This window comes from Poromitra crassiceps, assembly GCF_964638095.1.
Source record: "Poromitra crassiceps genome assembly, chromosome: 25".
NCBI lineage: Eukaryota > Metazoa > Chordata > Actinopteri > Beryciformes > Melamphaidae > Poromitra > Poromitra crassiceps.
Window position 1 is genome coordinate 7413594 of NC_139649.1, and position 27240 is coordinate 7440833.

General features: G+C 45.6%; 1 protein-coding gene across 1 annotated transcript in view; it reads left to right on the plus strand.

The window, feature by feature from the left end:
- Positions 1–10465: 10465 nt before the first annotated feature.
- Positions 10466–27240, plus strand: part of lrig1 (leucine-rich repeats and immunoglobulin-like domains 1) — a gene marked incomplete at its 3' end in the record, with an annotated part of 46232 nt that continues 29457 nt past the window's right edge. The window contains 1 exon segment of the mRNA XM_083660642.1: positions 10466–11425. Within this exon segment, the coding sequence (XP_083516768.1) occupies positions 11220–11425 (206 nt within the window). The 5' untranslated portion in view covers positions 10466–11219.

Below are 27240 nucleotides of genomic sequence, written 5' to 3' on the forward strand. Positions count from 1 at the left end.
CCGGGGTGAGGACGTGAGCGATGTGGACACAAGTAAACACCTGTTGAAAAGACATGGAAACGACCTGCCATCTTTGGGCCCTCTGCTTTCTTTCAACAATGCGTGCCTTCACTGTGCGGCTGACACCCGCGACTCGAGGAGGGCGTGCGGGCATAACAGAGCAGGGCGAGCAGCGCCGATCGCCCCCCCCTCCCCCCTCGCCCCGTGAGCGAACAGGTTAGGGGAGGCGGCAGGGTCATCTCTCATCGCCAGCCGTTAGACCGCCGAGCTGCGAGCCTCACCCACTGACAGGAACTTGGCACGGGCCGGCTGGATTCACTCTCCTCATTAAACAAACAGCAGTGAGAAATGTCAATGTTAGTACACACTTTCAATATAGGTGGGGAAGAAGAAGAAGAAAAGACAGGTCCCATGGTGTTTGGACACCTGAAGAAGAAAAGACAGGGCCATCGTGTTTGGACACCTGAAGAAGAAAAGACAGGGCCATCGTGTTTGGACACCTGAAGAAGAAAAGACAGGGCCATCGTGTTTGGACACCTGAAGAAGAAAAGACAGGGCCATCGTGTTTGGACACCTGAAGAAGAAAAGACAGGGCCATCGTGTTTGGACACCTGAAGAAGAAAAGACAGGGCCATGGTGTTTGGACACCTGAAGAAGAAAAGACAGGGCCATCGTGTTTGGACACCTGAAGAAGAAAAGACAGGGCCATGGTGTTTGGACACCTGCAGAAGAAAAGACAGGGCCATGGTGTTTGGACACCTGAAGAAGAAAAGACAGGGCCATGGTGTTTGGACACCTGAAGAAGAAAAGACCGGGCCATGGTGTTTGGACACCTGAAGAAGAAGAGACAGGGCCATGGTGTTTGGACACCTGAAGAAGAAAAGACAGGGCCATGGTGTTTGGACACCTGAAGAAGAAAAGACAGGGTCATGGTGTTTGGACACCTGAAGAGGAAAAGACAGGGCCATGGTGTTTGGACACCTGAAGAAGAAAAGACAGGGCCATGGTGTTTGGACACCTGAAGAAGAAGAGACAGGGCCATGGTGTTTGGACACCTGAATAAGAAAAGACAGGGCCATGGTGTTTGGACACCTGAAGAAGAAAAGACAGGGCCATGGTGTTTGGACACCTGAAGAAGAAAAGACAGAGTCATGGTGTTTGGACACCTGAAGAAGAAATGACAGAGTCATGGTGTTTGGACATCTGAAGAAGAAAAGACAGAGTCATGGTGTTTGGACACCTGAAGAAGAAAAGACAGGTCCCATGGTGTTTGGACACCTGAAGAAGAAAAGACAGAGCCATGGTGTTTGGACACCTGAAGAAGAAGAGACAGGGCCATGGTGTTTGGACACCTGAAGAAGAAAAGACAGGGCCATGGTGTTTGGACACCTGAAGAAGAAAAGACAGGGCCATGGTGTTTGGACACCTGAAGAAGAAAAGACAGGTCCCATGGTGTTTGGACACCTGAAGAAGAAGAGATAGGGCCATGGTGTTTGGACACCTGAAGAAGAAAAGACAGGTCCCATGGTGTTTGGACACCTGAAGAAGAAAAGACAGGGCCATGGCGTTTGGACACCTGAAGAAGAAAAGACAGGGCCATGGTGTTTGGACACCTGAAGAAGAAAAGACAGGTCCCATGGTGTTTGGACACCTGAAGAAGAAGAGATAGGGCCATGGTGTTTGGACACCTGAAGAAGAAAAGACAGGTCCCATGGTGTTTGGACACCTGAAGAAGAAGAGACAGAGTCATGGTGTTTGGACACCTGAAAAAGAAGAGACAGTGCCATGGTGTTTGGACACCTGAAGAAGAAGAGACAGGGCCATGGTGTTTGGACACCTGAAGAAGAAGAGACAGAGTCATGGTGTTTGGACACCTGAAGAAGAAGAGACAGAGTCATGGTGTTTGGACACCTGAAGAAGAAAAGACAGGGCCATGGTGTTTGGACACCTGAAGAAGAAGAGACAGAGTCATGGTGTTTGGACACCTGAAGAAGAAAAGACAGGGCCATGGTGTTTGGACACCTGCAGTACCAACAACCACACACCACACTTAAGCCCTGTTTATTCAGACGTCTCTTTGTGTTTTGCCCTCCTCCGTTAACAGGTGTGTAGTTGGTGACCGGGGCCAAACGCCTGTTGTTTCCCTGACGCCCCTGAACAGCTTTTGGAGGCCAGCGTCTTTCAACCAATCAAGATCCCCGTGGAGGCTGAAACTCCATGGAAAACATTTAAAGGGGCGCTTCACCGAAAAACAATGCTGATTTATTTTGCACATGATCTCACACATATCCGAAAACTGTAAACAGTTTTGCAGGCATTCATTTAGTTTGACAGTTACTGAGAGTTGATTTGAGTTACGTTGATGCCAGTGATGTGATTGGACATTACTGAGTCATTGAGTTGTATTAAAGTACAAGTCTTGCGATGACATCACTGGCATCAACTCAACTCAACTCTCAATAACCGTAAAACTAAATGAAAGTCTGCAAGACTGCAGTTTACGGACATGTGTGAGATCATGTGCGAAATCAATCAGCATTGTAAATGAGCATTGTTTTTCAGTGAAGCGTCCCTTTAGGAGTGTTCTCCATGCAGTCAACACACAGGCAGAGGGAAGACAGAGCCTCCAGGACAGAGCCTGTGTTGGCCAGGAGGAGGCTTTGTGTACACATGTAGAAGCTGGCCGCTTGCCTGCTGCGAGGACATTACTCTATCAGAGTGTACGTGTTGTCCTCTCTCCCTTTCTCTCTCTCTGTCTCTCTGTATACCTACATCTGTCTCATGTGTTGTCCTCTCTCCCTTTCTCTCTCTCTCTGTCTCTCTGTATACCTACATCTGTCTCATGTGTTGTCCTATCTCCCTTTCTCTCTCTCTCTGTCTCTCTGTATACCTACATCTGTCTCATGTGTTGTCCTCTCTCCCTTTCTCTCTCTCTGTCTCTCTGTATACCTACATCTGTCTCGCTGTGAGGACATTACTCTATCAGAGTGTACGTGTTGTCCTCTCTCCCTTTCTCTCTCTATACCTACATCTGTCTCATGTGTTGTCCTCTCTCCCTTTCTCTCTCTCTCTGTCTCTCTGTATACCTACATATGTCTCATGTGTTGTCCTCTCTGCCTTTCTCTCTCTCTCTGTCTCTCTGTATACCTACATCTGTCTCGCTGTGAGGACATTACTCTATCAGAGTGTACGTGTTGTCCTCTCCCTTTCTCTCTCTCTGTCTCTCTGTATACCTACATCTGTCTCATGTGTTGTCCTCTCTCCCTTTCTCTCTCTCTCTGTCTCTCTGTATACCTACATCTGTCTCGCTGTGTTTTTGCCCAACCCCGCCCTCTCTCCTCTCCCCGTTCTCCCTCCTAGGCCACGCATCACGCTACTTAGCAGGCCGCCTGGTATCGACAGAAATGCCCAAAACGGTCTCTGCTTCCCATTAGCGAGGCATCTCCACGCTCCGCGCAGCAACACCCGCTAGCCATCCAGCGCCGCTACGACCACGAGTTGGCTGCGTTTCACGCCTCTCCTCTTTATTGTTGATGAATGGCTGCAGCAGATGGTTTGTTATCTTTGAAGATTCCAGTAAGACGAGCGTGATGAATCGCTCCCGGGCCCCCACGGATCCACCACCGCCGCACCCCACCACCACCACCACCGACACATCAGCCTTCCAGCCGTTCAAAAAAGAAAACGAAAAAAAATCTTGAATAATGTCAAATGTGGAAGAAATATGTATTGAACTCGTCGAAACACACCTCAGGAACTATACCGCTTGGACTTTCTCATAGCGAGCGCGTCGTCGTCGTCGTCGTCGTGATGTGTCACACCTTTCACTTCTTTGAGCACATCTGCGCCGGCGCTTTCATCCCGTTCCAGCTGTGTAAACTCCAATATGGTCGGTGTTAAAAACATCCATACAGAGAGAAAAAAAAGACAAGTGCTCATCTGGTGCAGTCATTATCCCGTTTACTACACGTTCTCATGACAGACTCACGTCCACTCGTCTCATCAGTCACAACTTCACACGGCGCGGGTGTGAGGAGGAGAGGGCCAGTTATGGTAGCGATGGCAGTTAATGTCTTCCGTACAATGTGAATTCTTTGTCGGGCCTCTCTATTTCCCAGATTATAAATCAATCCATGCCCAGGTGGAGGGGTGGTGGAGGTGTGGGGGTTGATATCTCTGAAGATGGTGAGCATCTTCAGAGATATCAACCCCCACACCACCTCCACCACCACCCCTCCACGATGGTGCCATGTGAAATGTCTGAGGCCTCTGGGTGAGGAAGCAGTGTCTGGAGAAGGATTGCACACTTGTGCCATCAATTTGTGACAGACACATAACCACATGTCTACTGTAACGCTGCGGTCGCTCAATAAATGTAACACCACAACTTCACCGTTCAGGCTTTTTCTTTTACTGTGCTATTGCTGCACATCAGCAATTTTATGAGATATTATGAAATAGCCTATACTCGAATGCAAAAATCGAATAAAAATAAATACTTGGTTTATTTGACTGTAGCTGGCGGTCAGACTGTTTGTCTGGGCCCAGAATGCCTCAGCTCTTGGGACACTCTTGTGTTACAGTATAGATGACATGCATCAGATAAGAATAATCATAAACTGCACTAAATAGAAGAAATGTTACCTTTTAAAAACACAATGTATCAAATATCAAGTGATATATATCGAGTGACATTAAATCACCCTGACATGCATCAAACAATAAATGTTATCGTGTTAATTAGGCTGAATCCACGAAGACAAGCCACAAACGTCCACATTAATATTGAGCCGGGTTCTTTCCATAACCTGAGCTTGGTGTATATTGGTCCAAATCTTTAGCCTGGTATTTTGATGGCTGCGTTGGTCACACAAAAGCTATTTGCGTGCAAAGTCATTGACAGCAGGTCATCCAGCAGATAAATCACATTAAAAGACGTGTCAACAGTCGTCTCAGAATAGACCCCAAAAGTACCTGATCCAAATACTGTATCTGTTGAAGGAGCATCTGGGCATACTTGGGATAGTTGTGATTGTAGTCGTGTCACCTGGAACTCGTGCTGAAGACACAGAAGGTCTAAAATGAGAACGCAAGAGGAGGCCCGATGGATGTAAGAATAACAATAAAGGGGGGGGTTAGCATTGTATTATCTGATTACTACCAGAAAAAAACAATCATATTTGAAATATTTGTGGTCAATTGATGTCGGTAGAGTCAGTCTACATTGTGGCAACTGATAGAAAATGTTCAGATATGAAATGTTATTTCACAACACATCATATGCCACATGTTGCATTATGGTAAAGCTCATTCAATGACATTATGAAATCATATCACACTATCTATATCAAAGCAAGTGCAAGTTATTTATGCCATATAGTCAAAAGCTGCTCTATATCCTGAATGACCACAACACTTCCTATGTTCCGAGTAAATTCTCGTCAAACACTTTTAATAGATATGATAATAACAGCGATATTATCAGGATAGCCAAGCACTGTGGGTAAACATATAAATAAAAAAAACGTTAAACTTCATGACTAAGCTTTTTTTTATGTCATTTTCCATAACCAGTAAACATGCATTCTCTTCCCTAGTAAGGACATTTCACACTTCAGTGCAGCCAGCACGCCACAAGTCTCAATTCTCCATAGGATTTTTGGGACCGATTTGTTGTTGTAAAACAACAACGTTTCCACTATAACTCAGTTTTCCATCAGCCGGTGAAGTCATGTTTTAACAGGGTCTCATTTCTCAGATATTTGCTCCCTTGCTCGTGGGGGCTATAGGCCTCACCTGCAGCTGTGGGCTAACTGCTCACTCATACACGCACCGTGCAACGTGAAACCTGGGCCTGTTCATCGGGAGAGGAAGGAGGAACTGTGCCACTGAAGCGCCTGCAGTGTTGCAGGTGTGAATATCTCTGTCCTCAGCTTCTCCTGTGATTAATGAATGATCTGAGCTATCCCAACACCAAGCCCATCACAATATCGCTCCCACAAAGTCAACCAATCGGATCTGTCAGAGCCAGGAGGGAAACATCATGTGACGCGGTGGAGAAGTTGCTCTCGGGGGCCAAGTGGTTTGATGGGCCCAACCGATTTATCACAGATGTGCATTTTGGAGACAACGGGGGCGGACATGACTTCACCATTTGGGAAGAATTATGTGCTATCATGAAGGCCATTATAGGGCACGCTCAAGTGGTGCAAAGATCAGGATGCACAGGACACACAGACACACACTCAAGTATGGGTGTGCCCCCCCCCCCCCCCCCCCCCCACACACACACACACACAAGCATACACACCTTGCTAAGCAACACAATCACCCACCACCACACAAACATGCACGGACACAATTCAGTTGCACAATTCAGGCACCTCTTGCCAAACTCTCAGGTGCACAGCAGCAGAGATACTCATATTATGCACAAACATGCACACACACACAACCGCACACAAGTACATGTTTATGCATATTATGTATTTTAGCTGAAGCTAGTTGAACGCAATGACCCGTGGTGGTTGAATGGCTCTTTCAATAGAGAGTTTGAGTTGACAGAGACTGATCGATTTGATAGCACAGCTGCCGATGAGCTGGGGGGGGGCAGCACTTGTGCTCAAAATATATATGAGCAATTGCCCACATTTATGACACACACACACACACACACACACACACACGCACGCACGCACGCACGCACGCACACACACACACACACACACACACACACACACACACACACTCTCTCTCTCTCTCTCACACACACACACACACACACACACACACACACACACACACACACACACACACACACACACACACACACACACACACACACACACCACACCACACACAATCAGAATGTATGAGACTATTTAGGTAATACTTTTATTCATCCCAAAGGGGAAATTCCTTTGTTGCAGCAGCATAGGACAAAATGCAAATACAAATACACAGTAAGAATGCACAGTAGAAATATATACAGAACAAATAAAGATCTGCATAACAGTAACAAAAAAAATATTCACAGGAGTCAAATATACACAAATTATATACCCATGTACACCACAGTAATAAGATAATAATAGTATAATATAATATGCATGTGCAAGGAGCATGTTGGTCACGGGTTTCATACACTTTCTGTAATAAAACATCTAAAAGGGCGACGACCCTCCTTGTATGTAACATGTGATGAATTGTTTACACTTTATAGGTTAGGTGATGCAAAAAGCCTTGTAAATGAATTGTAAATGATTTACGCATCATTTATAACAGGTGAGGAACGCTTAATTTACTAAAAGTTTGTAGATGACTTACAACACATTTATTATGTTAACATAGCACTTATTAATCATCTACAAATGTAGATGTACTAATGTTTTGTAAATGATTAGTTCAGGAACGAAAGGTTTATAAATAATTTGTTAACTAAGGGAAAATGGGGGGAATTGGGCCATAGGGATAGGAAGGTGCTAGAGAGTCAGGATTCGAGGGGTGGGTAGGATTGGTGGGTAGGGGGATATGGGTGGTGTTGGGGGGGGTGCGCCGTGGTCTAAAGGCTGAAACATACTTCTGCGTCCGCCTTGACTTGGAGCCTTGCCGGTGGCAGCTACTCCCATATACTCGAACGTTAAGCGGGTCACAGGGGAGTCCCCAGCAAAATGAGTCAATTGTGAGATTTCACTATAGGATTACAATGACTACAAGTTAGCCCAAGGAGAGAATGTAATGCATATACTTGGTAATAGCTTTCACTCTGTCCTGTTATCTCCCCATCTACATTATATTATACTTGCACTGTTCACGTCGGCTGCATCGAGTCACGTTTTCGAGGAGCTGCACACCAGCTGCGCCGGCAGGCTCGCCAGCCATACCACACCCCTCAGCGCATTCGGCGAGAGCTTTGACGCAGAACTATGTTTTCCACTTTAAAGTCAAGCTGAACCCAAAAATGACTTTTCTTTTCTTTTCGTTCAAATACCTGGGTATGCAGTGCACCTATTTAATAATGTATGCAAACAAAATCACAACAATCTAATTTCTTTAGTTTTTCCACACTTTTTCACATCAAAAGTTCATTTTTCAAGATTTCATTGATAACAGTAATGTACAGTTTGCTGACGTCACCTAGCACTATCAAATTTCTACCCCATTTCAACCAATCATATCACGACATGCAGCTGTCAATCAAATCTTCATTTCAGGATAATTTTCTCTTCCAAATGAAGTCGAAAATGGCGCCTAGTGCCTGTCGTCTGGCAGAATTCCTATCCCATAAACTAACTACTAACTTGGCCAATTGTTAGAAACATGAACAAAAAACAAAAACTATAATCTCTAAGAATGCAAAGAAATGTAACTGGCTCGTTAAAACGCGCATTCCAGGGATATCGTATTGTTACAGCAGCGATAATGGCGCGCGCATCCGAGAGCTTGGTTGTCAGGGGTCGCACTTCGGAGATTCCAGGCCGACGTACGGCACTCTCCGCTCGGCAACACGAAGGCAGCTGGCTGCCTGCGGGTCGCTGAGCTCCACTCCTCCCGTCAAAAGGCTCTTTCCGAGGGGAGCACCACAACACACTGAATCCCAATCAATTTGGAGGCGGAACACGCCAGGATTGGCCAAAGCCCAATCCAGTCCCCAGAATTGTCAAATAAAATCATCGACATGATGCTATGACCCGCCTCTCAACCTGTCATCTTAGACAAACTATGTTTTCAGTCTGAAAAGGACTCATTATGCACGTGACGAACAGGTTCAGTTCGACTTTAAGGTTTGCGCTTGTTGTTAAAGACCAACACACTAGCCTGCAGCCAAAATATAGGTGTGAGAAAGTGTCACCTCTGTAAATTGGTATGCATTACTACACTATGGAATTTATTCCTGTGAGAGAATCCTTTGTTGTTGGAGGGTTTGTTTATGTCCATGAGCTGAGCGTACCTATAGCCTATCGTCCTAAATAACCTACATTAGCATGAACAACTGTTTTGATATCGACAAAAGTCCTTGTGATTATGATGATATAGATTTCAACCATATCACTCAGCCCTATTTTTTGGTATATTCTCTCTAAACACAAAACAGACACACAGATAAAGCATGTGATGAATGTGTTAACATTCGTCACAGTGGAGAGGAAAAAATGTGAGAAACGGACACAATTTACGGTAGTTCCACCTGCGCATCCCCTGCACATCCATGTACATGCACATGATAAGGGACCTCACCGCACCCAGAGATAAGGGGGGACTTGCCCCGGCAAATGAAAGTCGGTCCCCAAAGGTGAAAAAGCACGGGAAAAAACAGGTAACATTATTGAGCCAACAAATATCGTCTCTTGTAATGTGTAGGTAGGCCTACATACGGTGTCACTGGTAACATCTGTGTTGTTACGAGTTTATTATTAACCAGCAGGAAAATGTCCACACTGCGTGACAAGTCTAATACCCATGGAATAAGTCAGTAATAATTGCAGCTGTAACATTTATATAATAATTCAATAATACCTGTAATAATAATTGCAAACAAAAAATCCAGAGCAGCCAGCACTGTATTTTTACGCACAGCCCTATGTGTTTATTTGCATATGGAGCGGGGAACTGAAATCTGAATCTGATCACATGGAGACGCCAGGTGTGAACAGACATACGAGCTGAGTGACCACTTGTGATCAGATCACCCAAGACGCATGTGAATACCAGGTATGAACAGGGCCAGAGATTCCCTTGGGAAAGTGGCGGCTCCTTGCAGAAACAGAATAATGCATCCCATTATTAGGGCAAAACATATCAGAAAAAAACAACCTGACGTGACAAATAAGAATATTGCAGTAGTTACATTACAATGTTATATTCAATTTACCCTTGGGGATCAATAACGTTTTTCTGGTTCAGATTTTCTTTTTAACCATCAAAGTTTAAAAAAAAAAATCAACGTTGCATAGAAACAGTTTCAATGAAAATTGGTGAAGGAATTTCAAACCGATTATGTGATTATGATTTGTCATACATTGTGCGATTGTGGCGCTTGATCCTGGTCGTTGTCCCTTTAAGAAGCAGTGAGAGTGAGCGAGGAGGTGGTGCGGTTTCACACCCCGGGGTGGGAAACATGGGCGGGGCCAACGACTGCTGAGTGACAGCCGCTCACTGGCTCTCCAGCTCGGGCTCTGCTGAAAACCCCGTGAGGGCCAATGAGATTAGGAGTTGGCCCGTCCGTCAAATCGCAGCAGCCAATCGCAGCGAAGAATGGGAGGGAGCCCTGGAATCGCTGTTGTGCATCCAACGTGGGACTACGGAACGATCGCCGATGGAAAAAAGGAAAAGTAACTCAAGAAAGGGGAGAAAAAAACTCATGGTGGTGGCAGACGGTCGGAACGGGGGTGGACTATATTTTGCTATTAATCGGATCGACTAGATTTTGTGACCGCAGACTGCACCTGATAACATGTTGGTTTAGGTCTTCTTGGGACGGAGAGCGTGCGCATTTCAAAGTTGGATTATTCGACGAGACGAGCAAAGTGGTGTTGCGATTTGGACGAATATGCAGCGCTCGGCTTGAGAGAGACCAACGCTGGAGTTTTTCGGGACTGTTCATGCGGGTGTTAACTTATACGTTGCATTTTTAACCCCGAAGTACAAAAACTACAAACATCGCCAGAAGAAGTCACATCGCACGCGCGCTGTTGAACGGGTAGTTTGGACACTTGTTTTGCTGCGTGTTGATCAACAGTTATTTGGAGATCTATCCGCGGCGGCAGTGTGTCCTCCTTTACAATCTTTGCGTTGCATGTTTTCAAACATGCTCCTCTCAGAAGAAGCAGTCGTCCCACCAAGAAGGGAACATCGTTTTTGACCCTTTTATGGACACTTTGTGCAACTTACGTTGAAGTTTTAGACCGAAAAACAAGTTTAATGTAGCCTAAGGTTTGCTGGTTAAACTGTGAATCACCTTTGATTTTTCAGCCCCGCGTCGGACACCAAAGGAGAAAGTTGGAACTGGGAACTTGTGTGTCCTAAATGACTGCTGTTCGGAGGGGGACACATTTGACCGGTACCGCTGCTGTTCGTAATAACCTCCTTATTACAACAAGGAGGCAATTAATGTGCTATAAAAAGCACGTCGCGAGCCCCCCGAAGCTACACTAGTTTTCCAATTTGGATACGAGGAGAGAGAGAGCTCGCGCGGCCGCGCTATTAAAACTGGATACAAAATGGCGGCGTCCCTGGGACGAATTGGATATGTTTCTTCTCACTATGTTTTCTATTTAGTTTTGTCGGTCGAACTGTTCATCAGTTATGGATTGAGCTCGGACTTGCCGTGTGCCCGTAACTGTACGTGCATCGGAGATTCGGTGGACTGTAGCAACCTGGAGCTGACAGCTACACCTCTGGACCTTCCAGCCGGGACACTTTCCTTGTAAGTAAAAGCGCCCAGTTGCCCCCTAGTCCTATTTATTGACCAGCACCATAACGGGATAACAATGTTTCCAAACACTAAAGTCAGTGTGTGAAGTAACACAGGAGCCCCCCCCCAAACTTTTATTTTGGTAAGACGGTCCCTCGTATATAAATCCAAGGAAACTCGTCTGAGAAGATTTTTGTGGTTATGGTTAATTTAGCATAATTGCCTCCTGTAATGTTACTGCATGTGGTGAGAGTGGAACATAATATCTTATTTACCAAATAGTCAACCTTATTGGGCTGACTGATAACATTAGTGAGCGAATTAAGAGTGAGGTTAAATGTACTCGTTTTGCTGGGGACCCCCCTGTTACCCCACCAAAGGACCCCTGGAGGTCCTTGCACCCCACATTGGAAAACATTGGCACACAACACTCTTTTTTGCTCAGGCAATCGTTAGCCTACCTATTATAAGATTGTGACATGCTTGGGTTTAATGCAATCCAGGAGTTTCCACAAAAGTCTTTGACAACAGAAGAAGTCAAACTGATATTAGAGAAAGTTTTGTCTTCGCAAACATTGTCTTGTCTCTGCTTGATAAATACTTTTATTTACGGCAATGGTCAGTGGGAATTTGTTCCACAAGGGGAGGGAGGGTTACACATGACATGTACATGCACAGTTGTCATGCAGTGTTCTGCTGGGTGGCACCCATTGGTTGGGGTGCCACTGCCTTGCTCATGGGCAAGTTTTAGTTTGTTATTGAGGATGGGGAGAGTGCTACTCACTCAGCAGTCTGCCTTCAAATTGTCCAGCTAGTTTGAGAACTTCATCTTCCAGACTTCCACTGTCCACAAAGACAGAGTGATTTGACTGGATTTAGTCTCTCACAATAAACGTAAAATTTGAATCTCTTTGTTAAAATGTAGTTTGTTTGAGAAATTTAAAATATTGCGGGCCAAAGTTTGTTATCAACCACTGCAGTAAGTGAATGACGGTGTCTCGGATAGTTTGGGCAAAGTGAAAAGTGCCACGGAGATGCTCCGCATGATTCATTTTGCTCATGTCGGGACAAACAAACCGTTCCCTCAGGGTGAGTAATGGACGTCAGTGTCACAACATCCATTTGGCTTTTATTCGTTGAGATTTATGACAGGTATTATTACCCTAATGCTTCATTTTGCTTCTGCTGGCCCATAGTTCACAAATTAGATTTCGGGTCAATTGAGCGCGGGCTCCTCAGGATGAGACCGACAACAATTGAGAGCCTGTCTGCAAGTTAATTTAGGAAATGAGTCAATTTGGGCAGAGTTTCACGGAACGTCATCTGATGTCCAAGTAGCCTCCACGTTCATCAAACTGAATGACACAATGTATTGACGGACAACACAACGCTCTGTCCTCCCAATCAACATTTTGCCTCCCACCGCACTATATTCTAAGTGGCACTTCCAATGGCAGTTGTGGATCTTCAAGGACAATTGGTCGTTTTTCGTTGGGAATTTTCACCTAAATCACCAAATGGGCTATTTGTGTGTGTGTTTGTGTGTGTATGTGATTGTGTGTGCGTGTGTGCCTGCATGTTTGTGTGCGTGTCGCTGAGAGCATGGGGTGAAAGACCAAAGGCCTTGCAGACTCCTCTGGCTCCCAGGTTCCTGTGTTCGGCAGTTTATCTTCCCCTGGGAAGTGAGGAATGCAACTTTTAAAAAAGTCCTCTAAAAAACATGAATAACGGCGCTTGTGCCCAGGTAGCCTCGTTGCCCCTAAGCACCACTTGGCCAAGTTCAAGTGCAGGCGCTGTTTATCACACATGTACGCACGCACACACACACACACACACACACACACACACACACGTCACACACACACACACACACACACACACACACACACACACACACTGCTCCCACTGTCTTCATGCACCACGCACAACTAGGACAAGTGTCCCGTTTGAAACAGCTGGCTGGAAAGCTTTTGCTGTGTGTGTGTGTGTGAGTGTGTGTGTGTGTGTGTGTGTGTGTGTGTGTGTGTGTGTGTGTGTGTGATACCAGGGGCCTGTGCCTGAGTGAGCCGTCGTCTCGCTCCAAGTCGACTCGGATTATCTCGGCCAACCTTATCGGTCAACATTTAAGGACCCGCAATCGTGTTGTTTTCAAAGGGAATGGTTTAATGGCTTTGAATTATCTCTGGAAACACCTAAGGTTGCATATTTCCACACCGCTCGCTCGAGATAGTCGCGTCGTGCCGGCAGGTAGCAAGCAACACAAAGGCACAGAGCTCTTTGCTTCTGGGCTCTGTATAAAGAGGCAGATTAGCAGGTGATTATTACTGTAAACGCAAAGAGACAGGCAGGGAGGGTTTCACTTGTAGCTGAATGTGATCCCATTAAAAGATACCTCACGCCAAAGTCCTGTCCACTTGACTGGATGAAATACTTTGTGCGCGGCGGGTTGAAAGTTTATTTTAGTTGATGTGTGTTATATGTGCACAAAAAGTGTGTGTGTGTGTGTGTGTGTGTGTGTGTGTGTGTGTGTGTGTGTGTGTGTGTGTGTGTGTGTGTGTGTGTGTGTGTGTGTGTGTGCAAGCTGTGGGTGTATGAGTTACGGGCGAGAAGGAAACTGCCACTTACACCCACTTATTTATTGGCGCTCTTTTCTGCCCCTCGGCACATCAAAAGCCAGCGAAGAAAGGTGCCTAAATGCACTGTTAGTAAGTGAAGAGATAAGCTGATCTGAAGGTGACGGTCACCCTGGACTGCTTACTCCATAGCAGGGCGGCTAACTTTATTTATAATCCAGTCATTAAGCATTGCTACACACACACAGCGAGTTGATAGAGGCCAGGTTTAGGCTATAATACAGTGCAACAATAATAGGATTATATGAATAGGATCAAACTGTGTAATTGGGAACTGTAATGCTTTTATCTTAATCCCAGCATAATGCAATAAGACGTTCGAAATGAGTCCGATCAGAATTAATTGAAGCCAGAGGATGAAGAGAAAAGAAAATGTTAGTCCCACTTGTAGATGTCTGATGCATGCAGAGAGGTGCAGTAATGCATGATGTTTGGTAGTACAGTAATACATGCAGAGAGGTGCAGTAGTAATGCATGATGTTTGGTAGTACAGTAATACATGCAGAGAGGTGCAGTAATGCATGATGTTTGGTAGTACAGTAATACATGCAGAGAGGTGCAGTAACGCATGGTGTTTGGTAGTACAGTAATACATGCAGAGAGGTGCAGTAATAATGCATGATGTTTGGTAGTACAGTAATACATGCAGAGAGGTGCAGTAATGCATGATGTTTGGTAGTACAGTAATACATGCAGAGAGATGCAGTAATAATGCATGATGTTTGGTAGTACAGTAATACATGCAGATAGGTGCACTAATACATGATGTTTGGTAGTACAGTAATACATGCAGAGAGGTGCACTAATACATGATGTTTTGTAGTACAGTAATACATGCAGAGAGGTGCAGTAATAATGCATGATGTTTGGTAGTACAGTAATACATGCAGAGAGGTGCAGTAATGCATGATGTTTGGTAGTACAGTAATACATGCAGAGAGGTGCAGTAATAATGCATGATGTTTGGTAGTACAGTAATACATGCAGAGAGGTGCAGTAATGCATGGTGTTTGGTAGTACAGTAATACATGCAGAGAGGTGCACTAATACATGATGTTTTGTAGTACAGTAATACATGCAGAGAGGTGCAGTAATAATGCATGATGTTTGGTAGTACAGTAATACATGCAGAGAGGTGCAGTAATGCATGGTGTTTGGTAGTACAGTAATACATGCAGAGAGGTGCAGTAATGCATGATGTTTGGTAGGAGAGTAATACATGCAGAGAGGTGCAGTAATAATGCATGATGTTTGGTAGTACAGTAATACATGCAGAGAGGTGCAGTAATGCATGATGTTTGGTAGTACAGTAATACATGCAGAGAGATGCAGTAATAATGCATGATGTTTGGTAGTACAGTAATACATGCAGAGAGGTGCACTAATACATGATGTTTGGTAGTACAGTAATACATGCAGAGAGGTGCAGTAATCCATGATGTTTGGTAGTACAGTAATACATGCAGAGAGGTGCAGTAATAATGCATGATGTTTGGTAGTACAGTAATACATGCAGAGAGGTGCAGTAATGCATGATGTTTGGTAGTACAGCAATACATGCAGAGAGGTGCAGTAATAATGCATGATGTTTGGTAGTACAGTAATACATGCAGAGAGGTGCAGTAATCCATGTTTGGTAGTACAGTAATACATGCAGAGAGGTGCAGTAATGCATGATGTTTGTACAGTAATACATGCAGAGAGATGCAGTAATGCATGATGTTTGGTAGTACAGTAATACATGCAGAGAGGTGCAGTAATCCATGTTTGGTAGTACAGTAATACATGCAGAGAGGTGCAGTAATGCATGATGTTTGTACAGTAATACATGCAGAGAGGTGCAGTAATGCATGATGTTTGTACAGTAATACATGCAGAGAGATGCAGTAATCCATGATGTTTGCTAGTACAGTAATACATGCAGAGAGGTGCAGTAATGCATGATGTTTGGTAGTACACTCAGTAATACATGCAGAGAGGTGCAGTAATAATGCATGATGTTTGGTAGTACAGTAATACATGCAGAGAGGTGCAGTAATAATGCATGATGTTTGGTAGTACAGTAATACATGCAGAGAGGTGCAGTAATGCATGATGTTTGGTAGTACACTCAGTAATACATGCAGAGAGGTGCAGTAATAATCCATGATGTTTGGTAGTACACTCAGTAATACATGCAGAGAGGTGCAGTAATAATCCATGATGTTTGGTAGTACACTCAGTAATACATGCAGAGAGGTGCAGTAATAATCCATGATGTTTGGTAGTACACTCAGTAATACATGCAGAGAGGTGCAGTAATAATGCATGATGTTTGGTAGTACACTCAGTAATACATGCAGAGAGGTGCAGTAATAATCCATGATGTTTGGTAGTACACTCAGTAATACATGCAGAGAGGTGCAGTAATAATGCATGATGTTTGGTAGTACACTCAGTAATACATGCAGAGAGGTGCAGTAATGCATGATGTTTAGTAGTACACTCAGTAATACATGCAGAGAGGTGCAGTAATAATTCATGATGTTTGGTAGTACAGTAATACATGCAGAGAGGTGCAGTAATAATTCATGATGTTTGGTAGTACAGTAATACATGCAGAGAGGTGCAGTAATGCATGATGTTTGGTAGTACAGTAATACATGCAGAGAGATGCAGTAATAATGCATGATGTTTGGTAGTACAGTAATACATGCAGAGAGGTGCAGTAATCCATGATGTTTGGTAGTACAGTAATACATGCAGAGAGGTGCAGTAATGCATGATGTTTGGTAGTACAGTAATACATGCAGAGAGGTGCAGTAATGCATGATGTTTGGTAGGAGAGTAATACATGCAGAGAGGTGCAGTAATAATGCATGATGTTTGGTAGTACAGTAATACATGCAGAGAGGTGCAGTAATGCATGATGTTTGGTAGTACACTCAGTGATACATGCAGAGAGGTGCAGTAATACATGATGTTTGGTAGTACAGTAATACATGCAGAGAGGTGCAGTAATGCATGATGTTTAGTAGTACACTCAGTAATACATGCAGAGAGGTGCAGCAATGCATGATGTTTGGTAGGACAGTAATACCTCTCTATCCTCCCTCTACCTCACAGTGTCCAGTCGCACCACGCTGGGGTTTCACACCGCATGTGTTTGTCCGGTCTGTCCCTACCTCCGCCCTCCGGCTCTCTGAGCCAAGTGAAATTAGTGTGGAATCAACTGTCCCTGTTATGTTTAGCCCAGGGAGGGAGGCAGCAGCGGTAGTGCTGCTGGGGTCAGTGTGTGCTGTCGTGTCGGGGTGGCCATTATTATTGGCTGTCAATAAAAACAAGTCTCCCACAGTCCGCCTCCCTCTCTCTCCAACTGCTTAAAAGAATTAGGTCTACAGTACTTTTGCATCAGTGAAAGAGGATTGCACTCTCAAGCTGCAGTTATCTTCATGCAGACTTTACACGGTGAAACTTTCACGCAACTTCAATTAGTTGAAACTGAGGTGAAACTAAGTTGCAAATGACTAAAGCCGTCTGCAACACATTTGAAACTTGCCTGAAACTCAGCTGCAACAGTTGCAAAACTCTCAACTTTGTGAAACTAGTTTGATGCAATAACAGCCAATGAAAACGCAGATAAGTTGGCTATTAATGCACTGATGGCTCTCTTCCTATTCTCCGGGACGGCCACAATGAAAGAAAGTAGCCAGCCAGTGGCAGAAGAAAATCTGATACAACATGTTTGAATTGATATGATGTCCAGCTAGAAAACGATACAAAGATGCAAGTTACAATGAATGAATGACACTCCCCACTTGATACAGTAATCTACTGTAGGAAGAGAGATAAAAGGAAAACAATGAAACAATACAAATCTAGCTAGCTTGTTTTAGTGAAACAAACTACATCATCTCATGTTGCATCATGAGACTTGATTCTTTTTTAATTTCTTTGTGTAAATGTCAAGTTGCATGAAAATGATGTTTCATGCAATTTGCAACCTGCAACTAATAGTTGCCTGAAAGTTTCACCGTGTAAAGCCAGCCTTATATGTTGGGTGCAACTGCAATTGCTTTGACAACTGCAATAGTGACTCAGAGGGGATAGGTGTCTGGAGGTTAGGTGTTGGCCTGCAGTTTCTCCATCAGTAGCAGTCCCGGGTGAGGTCCTCTCTGTGGAAGGCCTCTGGACAGTGTGGCCCTGTGTGAAGAACCAAGCCCCCCCACTCCTTAATGCCTGCCAGTTGTCCAAATAGTCTCCCTTCAGGACCATGCTGGTTTTAACGCTCTCCTGTGAGAATGTGGCCTTGATGGGCATGGTAGGAAACAAGCGTGTGTTTGCATATCCTGGCAGAGCAGATGAAGCTAATAAGAAGAGATGGTGAAGGACTGAGAGAACGAGGAGGGCGGTGGTGGTGGTGGAGAAGATCCACGGGGGACCACACGGGTTATTCAGGGTGAAGAACACTCTGCTTTCTGAAAACCTGTAAATCATGAATCTCAGATATCCATTGTTTGGTTTACATAGGATGCTTACAAGACTCAACAAATAGTCCGGCGGGCGCTCTCAGATGTTTGTCTATTGTTTATGATTGATGAATAGCCTAATAACATTCAAAGCAAGCTTCCTCTCACATATTCCCTCTCAGGAGTGCTGGCTTATCTGATTTGCGGCCATGGTAATGTGTATAAATAGCACTTTTGCCTGCAGGACCATCGGGCGTAATGGGCTTTTGCAAGTAAATAAAAGCAGCAGCATAGCTAATGCGGCCTGTGATTGCCGTGGTCAGATGGAGATAAAGCAGAGGCCTGCCGTCTGCTCGCCAACCTCTCTCTCCAAGTCATTCTGTTATCGGAGGTATTACAATCTTTTGCTCGTATTCGTCGTACAGGATCCAGAATGCTATACTGCTGTATATGAGGCTGTCCTGATTTCCATTTAGCTGAATCGTTAACGTCACACCAACATACACTGGTCAAAAGCAAGAAGGAGTATCTTAATATTGACTGATTCCCCTCCACAACTCAGCTTTTCCTCGTTGGTTTCTGATTGGCTGTCTGTCACTGACCACCTATAGTTATAAACGAGAGCGCGTACGGCCGAGCGGGGGCCTAACGTTCCCACTCAAACCCCAAGCCTTCGCCTTAAACGGCGCGGAACAGCAGCATCGGTAAACACCGCCCCCGATAGTTGGTTTTGGCTTGTGCCCTCAGGAAATGGGTTTGTTTTGGTGGTTTCCTGTCAGGGGCTGGTGTCTCCGCTGGTTGGTTGGTTGGTTGGTTGGTTGGTTGTGGGGGCTGGAGGACAGGAGGAGGTGGGGGGCTGAACATCACCTGGCCTGGGGGGACGTTTTCCGCCCGGCTGCCTGGAAGTGTTTTGTCAATGTCACGGTCTGTTGCTGCTGCTGCTGCTGCTGCCTTCGGGGCTAGTTCCTCCACTGGTGGGTGAAAGTCATGTCGGTGGTCGAAAACCTCAACCACCGTCGCCCACGTCAAAACACATGGAAGAAGAAACTCAGAGGAAGCGAAACTGTACTTGACTGTCACATATTGTTAGAAAACAACTCCTCTGCCTTTAGGGAGCATTGTCTCTTGTTCTACTCACTTTCATAGCCATGCAAAGCAATTTGATATAATAATACTATGTGGCAGAGGAAGTTGTCATGGTCATGTTTGCCAATTATCAGTGTTTATATCACATTTCCGTGCTTACTGTTTTGTCAGTTATGTGAGTTAAGCTTGATATGAAGGCAGGAATTGATTGGTGTATGACAGTGGTTCTCAAATGGGGGTCCGGGGACCCCCACGGGTCCTTGAGGGGGTAAATTATTTTTGCTATAATTCCATTCATAAGTAGCGCTATTTTGGTCATGGGTTTTATACACTTTCTGTAATAAAACATCTAAAAGCATCAATCTTATTATCATATGTGGGACCGTTTGACAAAATCCTATCAAATGGGGGTCCGTGGTCTAATCTTTGTCAGTTTAAGGGTCCTTCATGTGAAAAGATTTGAGAACCACTGGTGTATGAAAAGTAAACTGCTGAGATGTTTCTTCTCCTTCCATGACCCAGACGGACGTTTGGGCAGTTGAGCAGAGCAGTCGCACATACAGCAGCAGCAGCAGCAGCAGCAGCAGCAGCACAGTCAGCAGGGCCTCTTAGCCTCTTGTGGTTTCGAGGACATTTATCACGACGCAGCCTTGTAATCTTGTGGTATTGGGGAGTGATTATAGCCAGTTTGTTTATTGTGAGAGCTTCCCCGGCCTTGTGACTTACATGTTCTTTGGGCAGAGATTCTAAACCCACACCTCCAGCATTTCCAAGAGTTTAAGATGATATCGTCGTTTTTCACTGATTTTTTTATCAGCTGTCAGCTGATGATGTTTAGTCAGACTGGTTGACGCACTGAGCGTTCCTCCATGAAAATTTGAGCCTTAAACGTATTAATTTAAGGATCCTCTTCTAATCCATGAAGTTAAGAGAGACAGTTGATGCGGGACATGTAGATGTGAACAAAATGAGTGAGGAACAACTTAAGGTTGAGAGCCTGTACGTAACGTGGTCTCCTAACAGCTCCAGGCCTGACATGAACATGAAGTTATGGAGTGAGCTCATGGACTTGCACTGGTTTTAATGACAATCAAACAGCTGCTCTGCCACAAGTCATTCTGCAGGAATCCAGTCAGCAGAATAGATGGCCTTTTTGTTAAGACACTTCAGGGGCGCCAAGTCCTCCCCCCCTCTCCCCCTCCCCCCTCCTTTTCTTCTCCCTCTCCCCCCCCCCCTCAAGCCGGTGTCTACAAAGTGGGTTTGATCGATGAATCATCTGTGAATTCTCTACATCTGGTAAGAGTTTGGAAATCTGGAGAAGATGTTAGAAGAAGAAGAAAGCGTGACTTGGAAAGAGAGAGAGAGAGAGAGAGAGAGAGAGAGGCACTGTGCGAGCGGAGGAGCTGCAGCTCCCCTCCAGAAAGCAGGCACTCTGTGGAGAAGTGCGTGGAGCTGTGCGAGTGCTATCTTGGGCCAGGCATTCTTTCAGAACCCCCCCCCCTTCCCTGCATAAGCCCCCTGTATTCTCTCATACTGCAGAAGAAGATCATCACAGATCCACTATCTGCACGGGCCACACGTTCGTTCACATGCACTTCGATGGTAGAGATAAGTACGATAGGACCACTATTTGGGCCCATTTCGTTCTTCTCCGCTGGCTATATAGCCTAATCATTGCAGAGTTGTGTTTATGCTAGCATAATAAACAATAAGTATGGGGGGAAATAGACCGTCTAACGATCAGTCGTTTTCCTCACTTTGAAGTGGAGAGCACAAGGTCATCGGTCTGCACAGTACGAAAACAATAGCCCCACCAAAGAGACGTATTGATGTTATTCTTTCAGATGAATTGGGGGGGGGGGCGCTCATTTCCTTTCAGTCATGAAGCAGTCTGGCGGCGACGTTTGTAATTAGCATGCTATCGTGCTACATTAGTGTTTCCTCCGCCAGCAATGAGAGTGTGTGTGTGTGAGGAGGACCGTGTCTGCACACGCATAAGTACGGACATCAGCACCAGTGTTATTATGGTCCTCCTCCTCGTGTGTGGCGTGGAGTCCGGGGCTGGCGTCGTCCGGCCTGGCTGGCCTGGAGTTCACACAGCGCCTCGGGGCTAGTGCAGAACCTTCTCCCTAACCTCCTCCTCGGCGCTGTTTGTTTGGAGTGCCCCGCTCCTGCTCCTCCATGCTCCCCTGCTTCTTCAACCCCAGAGAGCGGAGCTCCACATGGCCCCAAGATGTGGCCTGCCTTCCTGCCCGTGCGGGAAGACTTCACAAACTCAGTCACGCTCTCTCCCTCTCTCTGACTGATCTCACAGGCCGGAGCCGGTTCCTTTGTTGCACTGGATGGAATTTGTGTTGCACTGGGTTTGGGAATCTGCAATGCAAACGCATCATCAGCAGCAACACGTATCTCTGATCTCCCCACATGTTCTCCTCAGCCTCTGGAGATCACTGCACAGTGAAAACCTTACCGCTATTTTCACTCAGATCCCACTAGTGTGCGTCGTGTTTATCGCTATCAGAGCGAAGTCACGTTGGCCGGTTTAGGCTTTTTTAACCTCGTTGAAGGTTGATGAGTTATTGGCTTTCCTCTCCTCTCTCCTCCCCCTAGTTGACTGGCGTGTAAAATGGTGGCCTAGAGCTGGCGTTAGCTTTGTGTACACTCTCACTGCTGTTGCCTGGCTATAAAAACCGGCCATTTATGACAGGAAGAGAGGTGTGCGTGTGCGTGTGCGTGTGTGTGTGTGTCTGTGTGTGTGTGTGTGTGTGTGTGTGTGTGTGTTTGCGCGTGTGTGTATGTGTGTGTCTGTGTGTGTGTGTCTCTCTCTGTGTGTGTGTGTGTGTGTGTGCGTGTGTGTGTGTGTGTCTGGCTCTCTGACATGCAGGTTATTATTTGACTAGTTTTATGATGCTCTGAAATGGAGCACATTAAAGGCGCTCTGTGTCCCAGCTGGACCACAGAGGGCTCATCAGTGACATCACTTCACACTTTGAGCGAGCGAAGTTCACACCGTCGTTATCTACGATAGAGATGGGGAAGATAATGATGATCTATCTCTGTGTGTGTCAGTCCCTTCTGTGTCTCTCTCTCTTTCTCCCTCTCTCTTTCTCTGTCTCTCTCTCTCCCGCTCTCTCTCTCTCTCTCTCTCCCTCCCCTCCCTCTCCCACATATGACTGACTGTGCGCTGACTTACGAGCACAGTGTCATATGCTATGACATCACTCCTCTACTCCCACAGCCCCCGTAATGTAGCTATTTTTAAAGCCTTTTAATGACTTTTATATGTCAAATCAACGACATAGTGTATCAGTGACGGTCTACTGCAGCACTGGCCATACTTTTATATGTCAAATCAACGACATAGTGTATCAGTGATGGTCTACTGCATCGCTGACCGTAGTTTTAGTGTTTCCCCTACCATTCTACAACGACGCCCCCGCCAGGCCAGGGGGAAAAAATGCAAAAAAAAAAAAAAAAAAAAAATCTGCTCTCCGCAAAATTTCAATAAACCTTTATGGGTTATATTATTACAATAGAACAATACTGGTGTTGACAGTGTTGACAGTAAGAGAAGATGCCAAATCATTCAAAACAATAAGCATTTTGCTTTTTAGGAGCATCGTGCCAGCGTCCGGTGCTGTTCTAAAATGTGTCGACGTGTGTCGTTGCCTGGGAAACGCAAGCCGTCAAGCCTTTTATTCTCTTCTGCCGGGGCCAGTTTGCTTAGTCAGACAGGCCATTTATGGATTTATTTATCACAATAGTCTTTTAGTGTTTTCTGCTTCTTCTGCCAGACAGGCTAGGCTATGCTGAAGCTAATGTTGTTTCAGGTGACCCCCTAGCCTTGCAGCACTGCTGACCTAGGCTGTTGTGGATTGACCTGGAAAGATGTGGGGAAATAAGCGCAGTGCTTCGGGGCAACAGGTGGTGGAGTGTTGCTCTCTGACTGCGTGGCCATATGACGAGGAGGCACGTGATTGGTCTCTTTTTTGTGAGGTTTTAAATGATTTGGTGTCGTTCTGTTGGCGCCTCGTTGTTTTCAGTTTGAGTAGTGACCAGAGCCGTTTCCTCTTGATGTGCGACAGTTTATCTCAACTTCTCTTCTTATTGTTTTGTGCATATAAACGTGCATAAACGTGCATATGGACATATGTAGTGAGTGTGACGTCACCCGTTGCCATTGGTTTGCGGACTCCCGTTTGATGCCTCTGGTTTGGCATTTTTGGCATGGGGGAATGACTTCCTTTTGCACCCAGCCTCAAGTGGCCATTTGAGGAACTGCAGTTTTTGGCACTTCCGCATTGGCATCCACTTACCAATATGGAACTCCCCCCTTCGTCTCGTGATGTGTGTGGAAGGGCGGAGGCGGGGGTGGGGTAGCTCTGAAAGCTGGAATGCCATATAGACTCTAGAGAGGGTCAGGTAGGTTCTCCAGGGGTTGGAGGTGGGACTATATAACTGCGTCTCTTTATCCCAGCCCAGTCCTCACCTCAGCTGCCCTCTGGTTTCGTGCACCTCTCCACGTCTGCTGGCAGGATAGAGGCTATTATGCTGACCTTTGTGGTCAGCGATGGCTAGCAGCTAGCTTCACCACAGTGGGAAATGATTCTTGAAACGTTGGTGGGTGCAGTTCAGAATAGGATTTAAATTGAGTCTGTGCTTCTTTTTTTTTTTTACTTGCAAATGTTTTTACTAGCAATCAGCATCTACTTGAGTTGAGTATGAACACTTGAGGGGCCTGAACTTCTAAGGACCGCTTGTTCGGGTTTTGCGTCAAAGCTGGAGGAGACCAGCTGCTGCTGCAGCCAGAATCAAACGAACTCAACGGGAAAACGTTGGCGTTTTGGCTCAACGTGCCGCCCTTCAACGATCGCACGACTTCTTTGCTTTTGTGGTCAAGTACCTGGCCGGACGGCGCTGACTAATGTCAAACAGTTCCTGCCCGTTTGGATCAACAGACGCATGCTAGTTGTACCATGCAGTGGAATGCACTGTTTGAGACATTCCAGGCTCTGAGCAGCCAGCAAAGTGCTTTGTAGTGTTTGCCACGGCTTAATCACAGCGTCGTCGACTCTCGACTCTGGACCGGTTCCTGTCTTTGCAAAACGTCTCAACAATAGGACCTTTCCGGGGCTGGATCAAGGAGATGGAGAGAAAACGCAGATAAGCTGCGTGTCGTGTCGTCGCCAATTCACTCTACTCTCTGCTGCCGCACCTAGTTTCTTCTCCAGTTTGACTTTGGAAAGGTGCACGTTCCTCTCTCCCTGGGTTTCATTCTGCTCCCCCTGAAGCCAGTCTAACACTGTCTAATGACTCTCTAAGCTTCTGATCCCAGCGCAGCAAATTCTTCCAGAAACGGCATTATGGCTAAGACCACTTTCTGGAAAGCATTAGCCACAGTTAGCGGTGGCAATCCCCTCCCCCACCTCCTCTCCCACACCTTCCCTCTGCAGGAGAGGGGGGAGAGAGAGAGAGAGAGAGAGAGAGAGAGAGAGAGAGAGAGAGAGAGAGAGAGAGAGAGAGGGAGAGGGAGAGAGAGAGAGAGAGAGAGAGAGAGAGAGAACGTTATCAGCACCAACTCATACAGTAGTAGGTGTTAAAACGCTGCGAGACTTATCTCTCATCTGATAGGCCGAAAATGAATCTGGCCGAACGAGGCGGAGAGAGAGAGAGAGAGAGAGAGAGAGAAGCAGGCTGAGTTGTGTAAACAGCTTTGCTTGTCAGAGGTGAGTGAGAAAAGGGCAACATGTGTGCGTGCCGACACACACACACACACACACACACACACACACACACACACACACACACACACACACACACACACAAAGGAGCAGTTTGTTTGTTGCTCTGGCCTTTAAGCAGCAGCACGGCAGGTTCTGCTCTCGAACGCCACTCACTTTTTCCCCCTCTTTCTTAGTCATCCCTTTGTGTTAGTCCTGCTCCGTCCTCCATTCTCGTGCGTGTAGATCTACATATCGCCAATTTAATTTCCTGCCTCAATTTACATGCAGATCTTATCGTAGCCCTTTAAAAAACTAAAGTGGTCTTTTAGGAGGCGACATCGCAGTATATATATATCAGCATTTTGTGTGATATGTAAGGTTCGCTGGTAAAGTTTCTTTGGCCTGTGTTTTGTGGTGATAAGCAGCTTGTTAAAACCACTGATCGCTCTAGCAGATGACAGCGCTCTCTCCCGAGTCGCTCCTCTCTCTCTCTGTGCCGTGTGTGTGTGTGTGTGTGTGTGTGTGTGTGTGTGTGTGTGTGTGTGTGTCTGTGTGTGTGTCTGTGTGTGTGTGTGTGTCAGCTGAATATACATACCTCCCGGCTGAGGCGGCCCGCAGGAAAACCCTGTGATTTTTCACTTAGCTTCACCATAACGAGGTAATTGCCTCCCGTTGCAGGGGACGGCAATTTAGTGATCTAGGGCGGCGGCCACAGTGGCGGGAGGGAGGTGCCCCAGTGGTGAGTAATCAACATAACACTGACAGTGACACATAAGCCCCGCCCCCCCCTTTCACACATGAAACAGCACGTCAAAGTGCCAGATTGATGTGCTGGGTAATGGCAGCTGCAGTTTGTTGTGTTGTTCACACACAACACATGGCGTTCTGCCTCGCTGAACGTAAAAGGTATGGCTATAAAGCCATACCTTTTACGTTCTGCTGTTGTCATCTCCCGGACTGGAAATTACTTTCAACCGCCAGCCGGAGGTCTCTGCAGTTTAAAAACATGGCAGGTTAAATCCACCCCACTCCCAGGATCTCTCTTTTTGGCATCGATCCAATTCCATAATCCTCAAAACAAGTAAAGCCCCAGCCTGTTGATTGGCTTGTATTTCCCTCCTACCACAGTGCTAAGTAACGTTGTGCTTGATTGGTCCGTCGTCCGTGTTTTTTCAGTCATTCCATTTTCTTTTTAGAAACGGAGAGAGAGAGAGAAAAAGAACAAACGTATTTTGCCAGAAAAATCTGACTAATAATAACAACCTGTTTTGATTGATCACGCATGATACCTCTAATTATGTATCTGATATGCTTGATATTGTAATATCAACGTGTTCGAGCTTTCTCAGCTCACAGGAAGGTGAAATGTTTCCAGACAGGATGATAGATTAGTAAAATGGTCTTTGAATATATATATATATAAAAAAAAAAAAAATCAGAAATCAAGTTTATTACAGAGAAAAGGAAAATCAAGTCCTTTATAAATGTTGATTCTGCTATTTGCTGACCAGGACAATGAAAAGTACCTTCTATTTCCCTTTTTCGGTTGTGGATTTTGAAATCAAAATCAAATCAAATCACTGTTCATTTTCTTTTTTTTATTACTCTGTTTGTGAAAAGAAAAGAGAATGACCCAAGATACATGCTGATGCTTTGCGCCATCAATGTTCTGTCACCTTTCACACATGCAGTCAATACAGAACATGACTGGTGACGTCACAACGTCCAGAGCTGGCAGATTGACAGCATTCATATACTGTGGCATCTCCACACTGGCTGCTGTTCACACATGACAGCACTCTGTCACACTGATGGAACAGGCTGTGTCTGTGAGACTGACTACACACACACCTCCCTGTCACACACACACACGCACGCACGCACGCGCACACACACACACACACACACACACACACACACACACACACACACACACA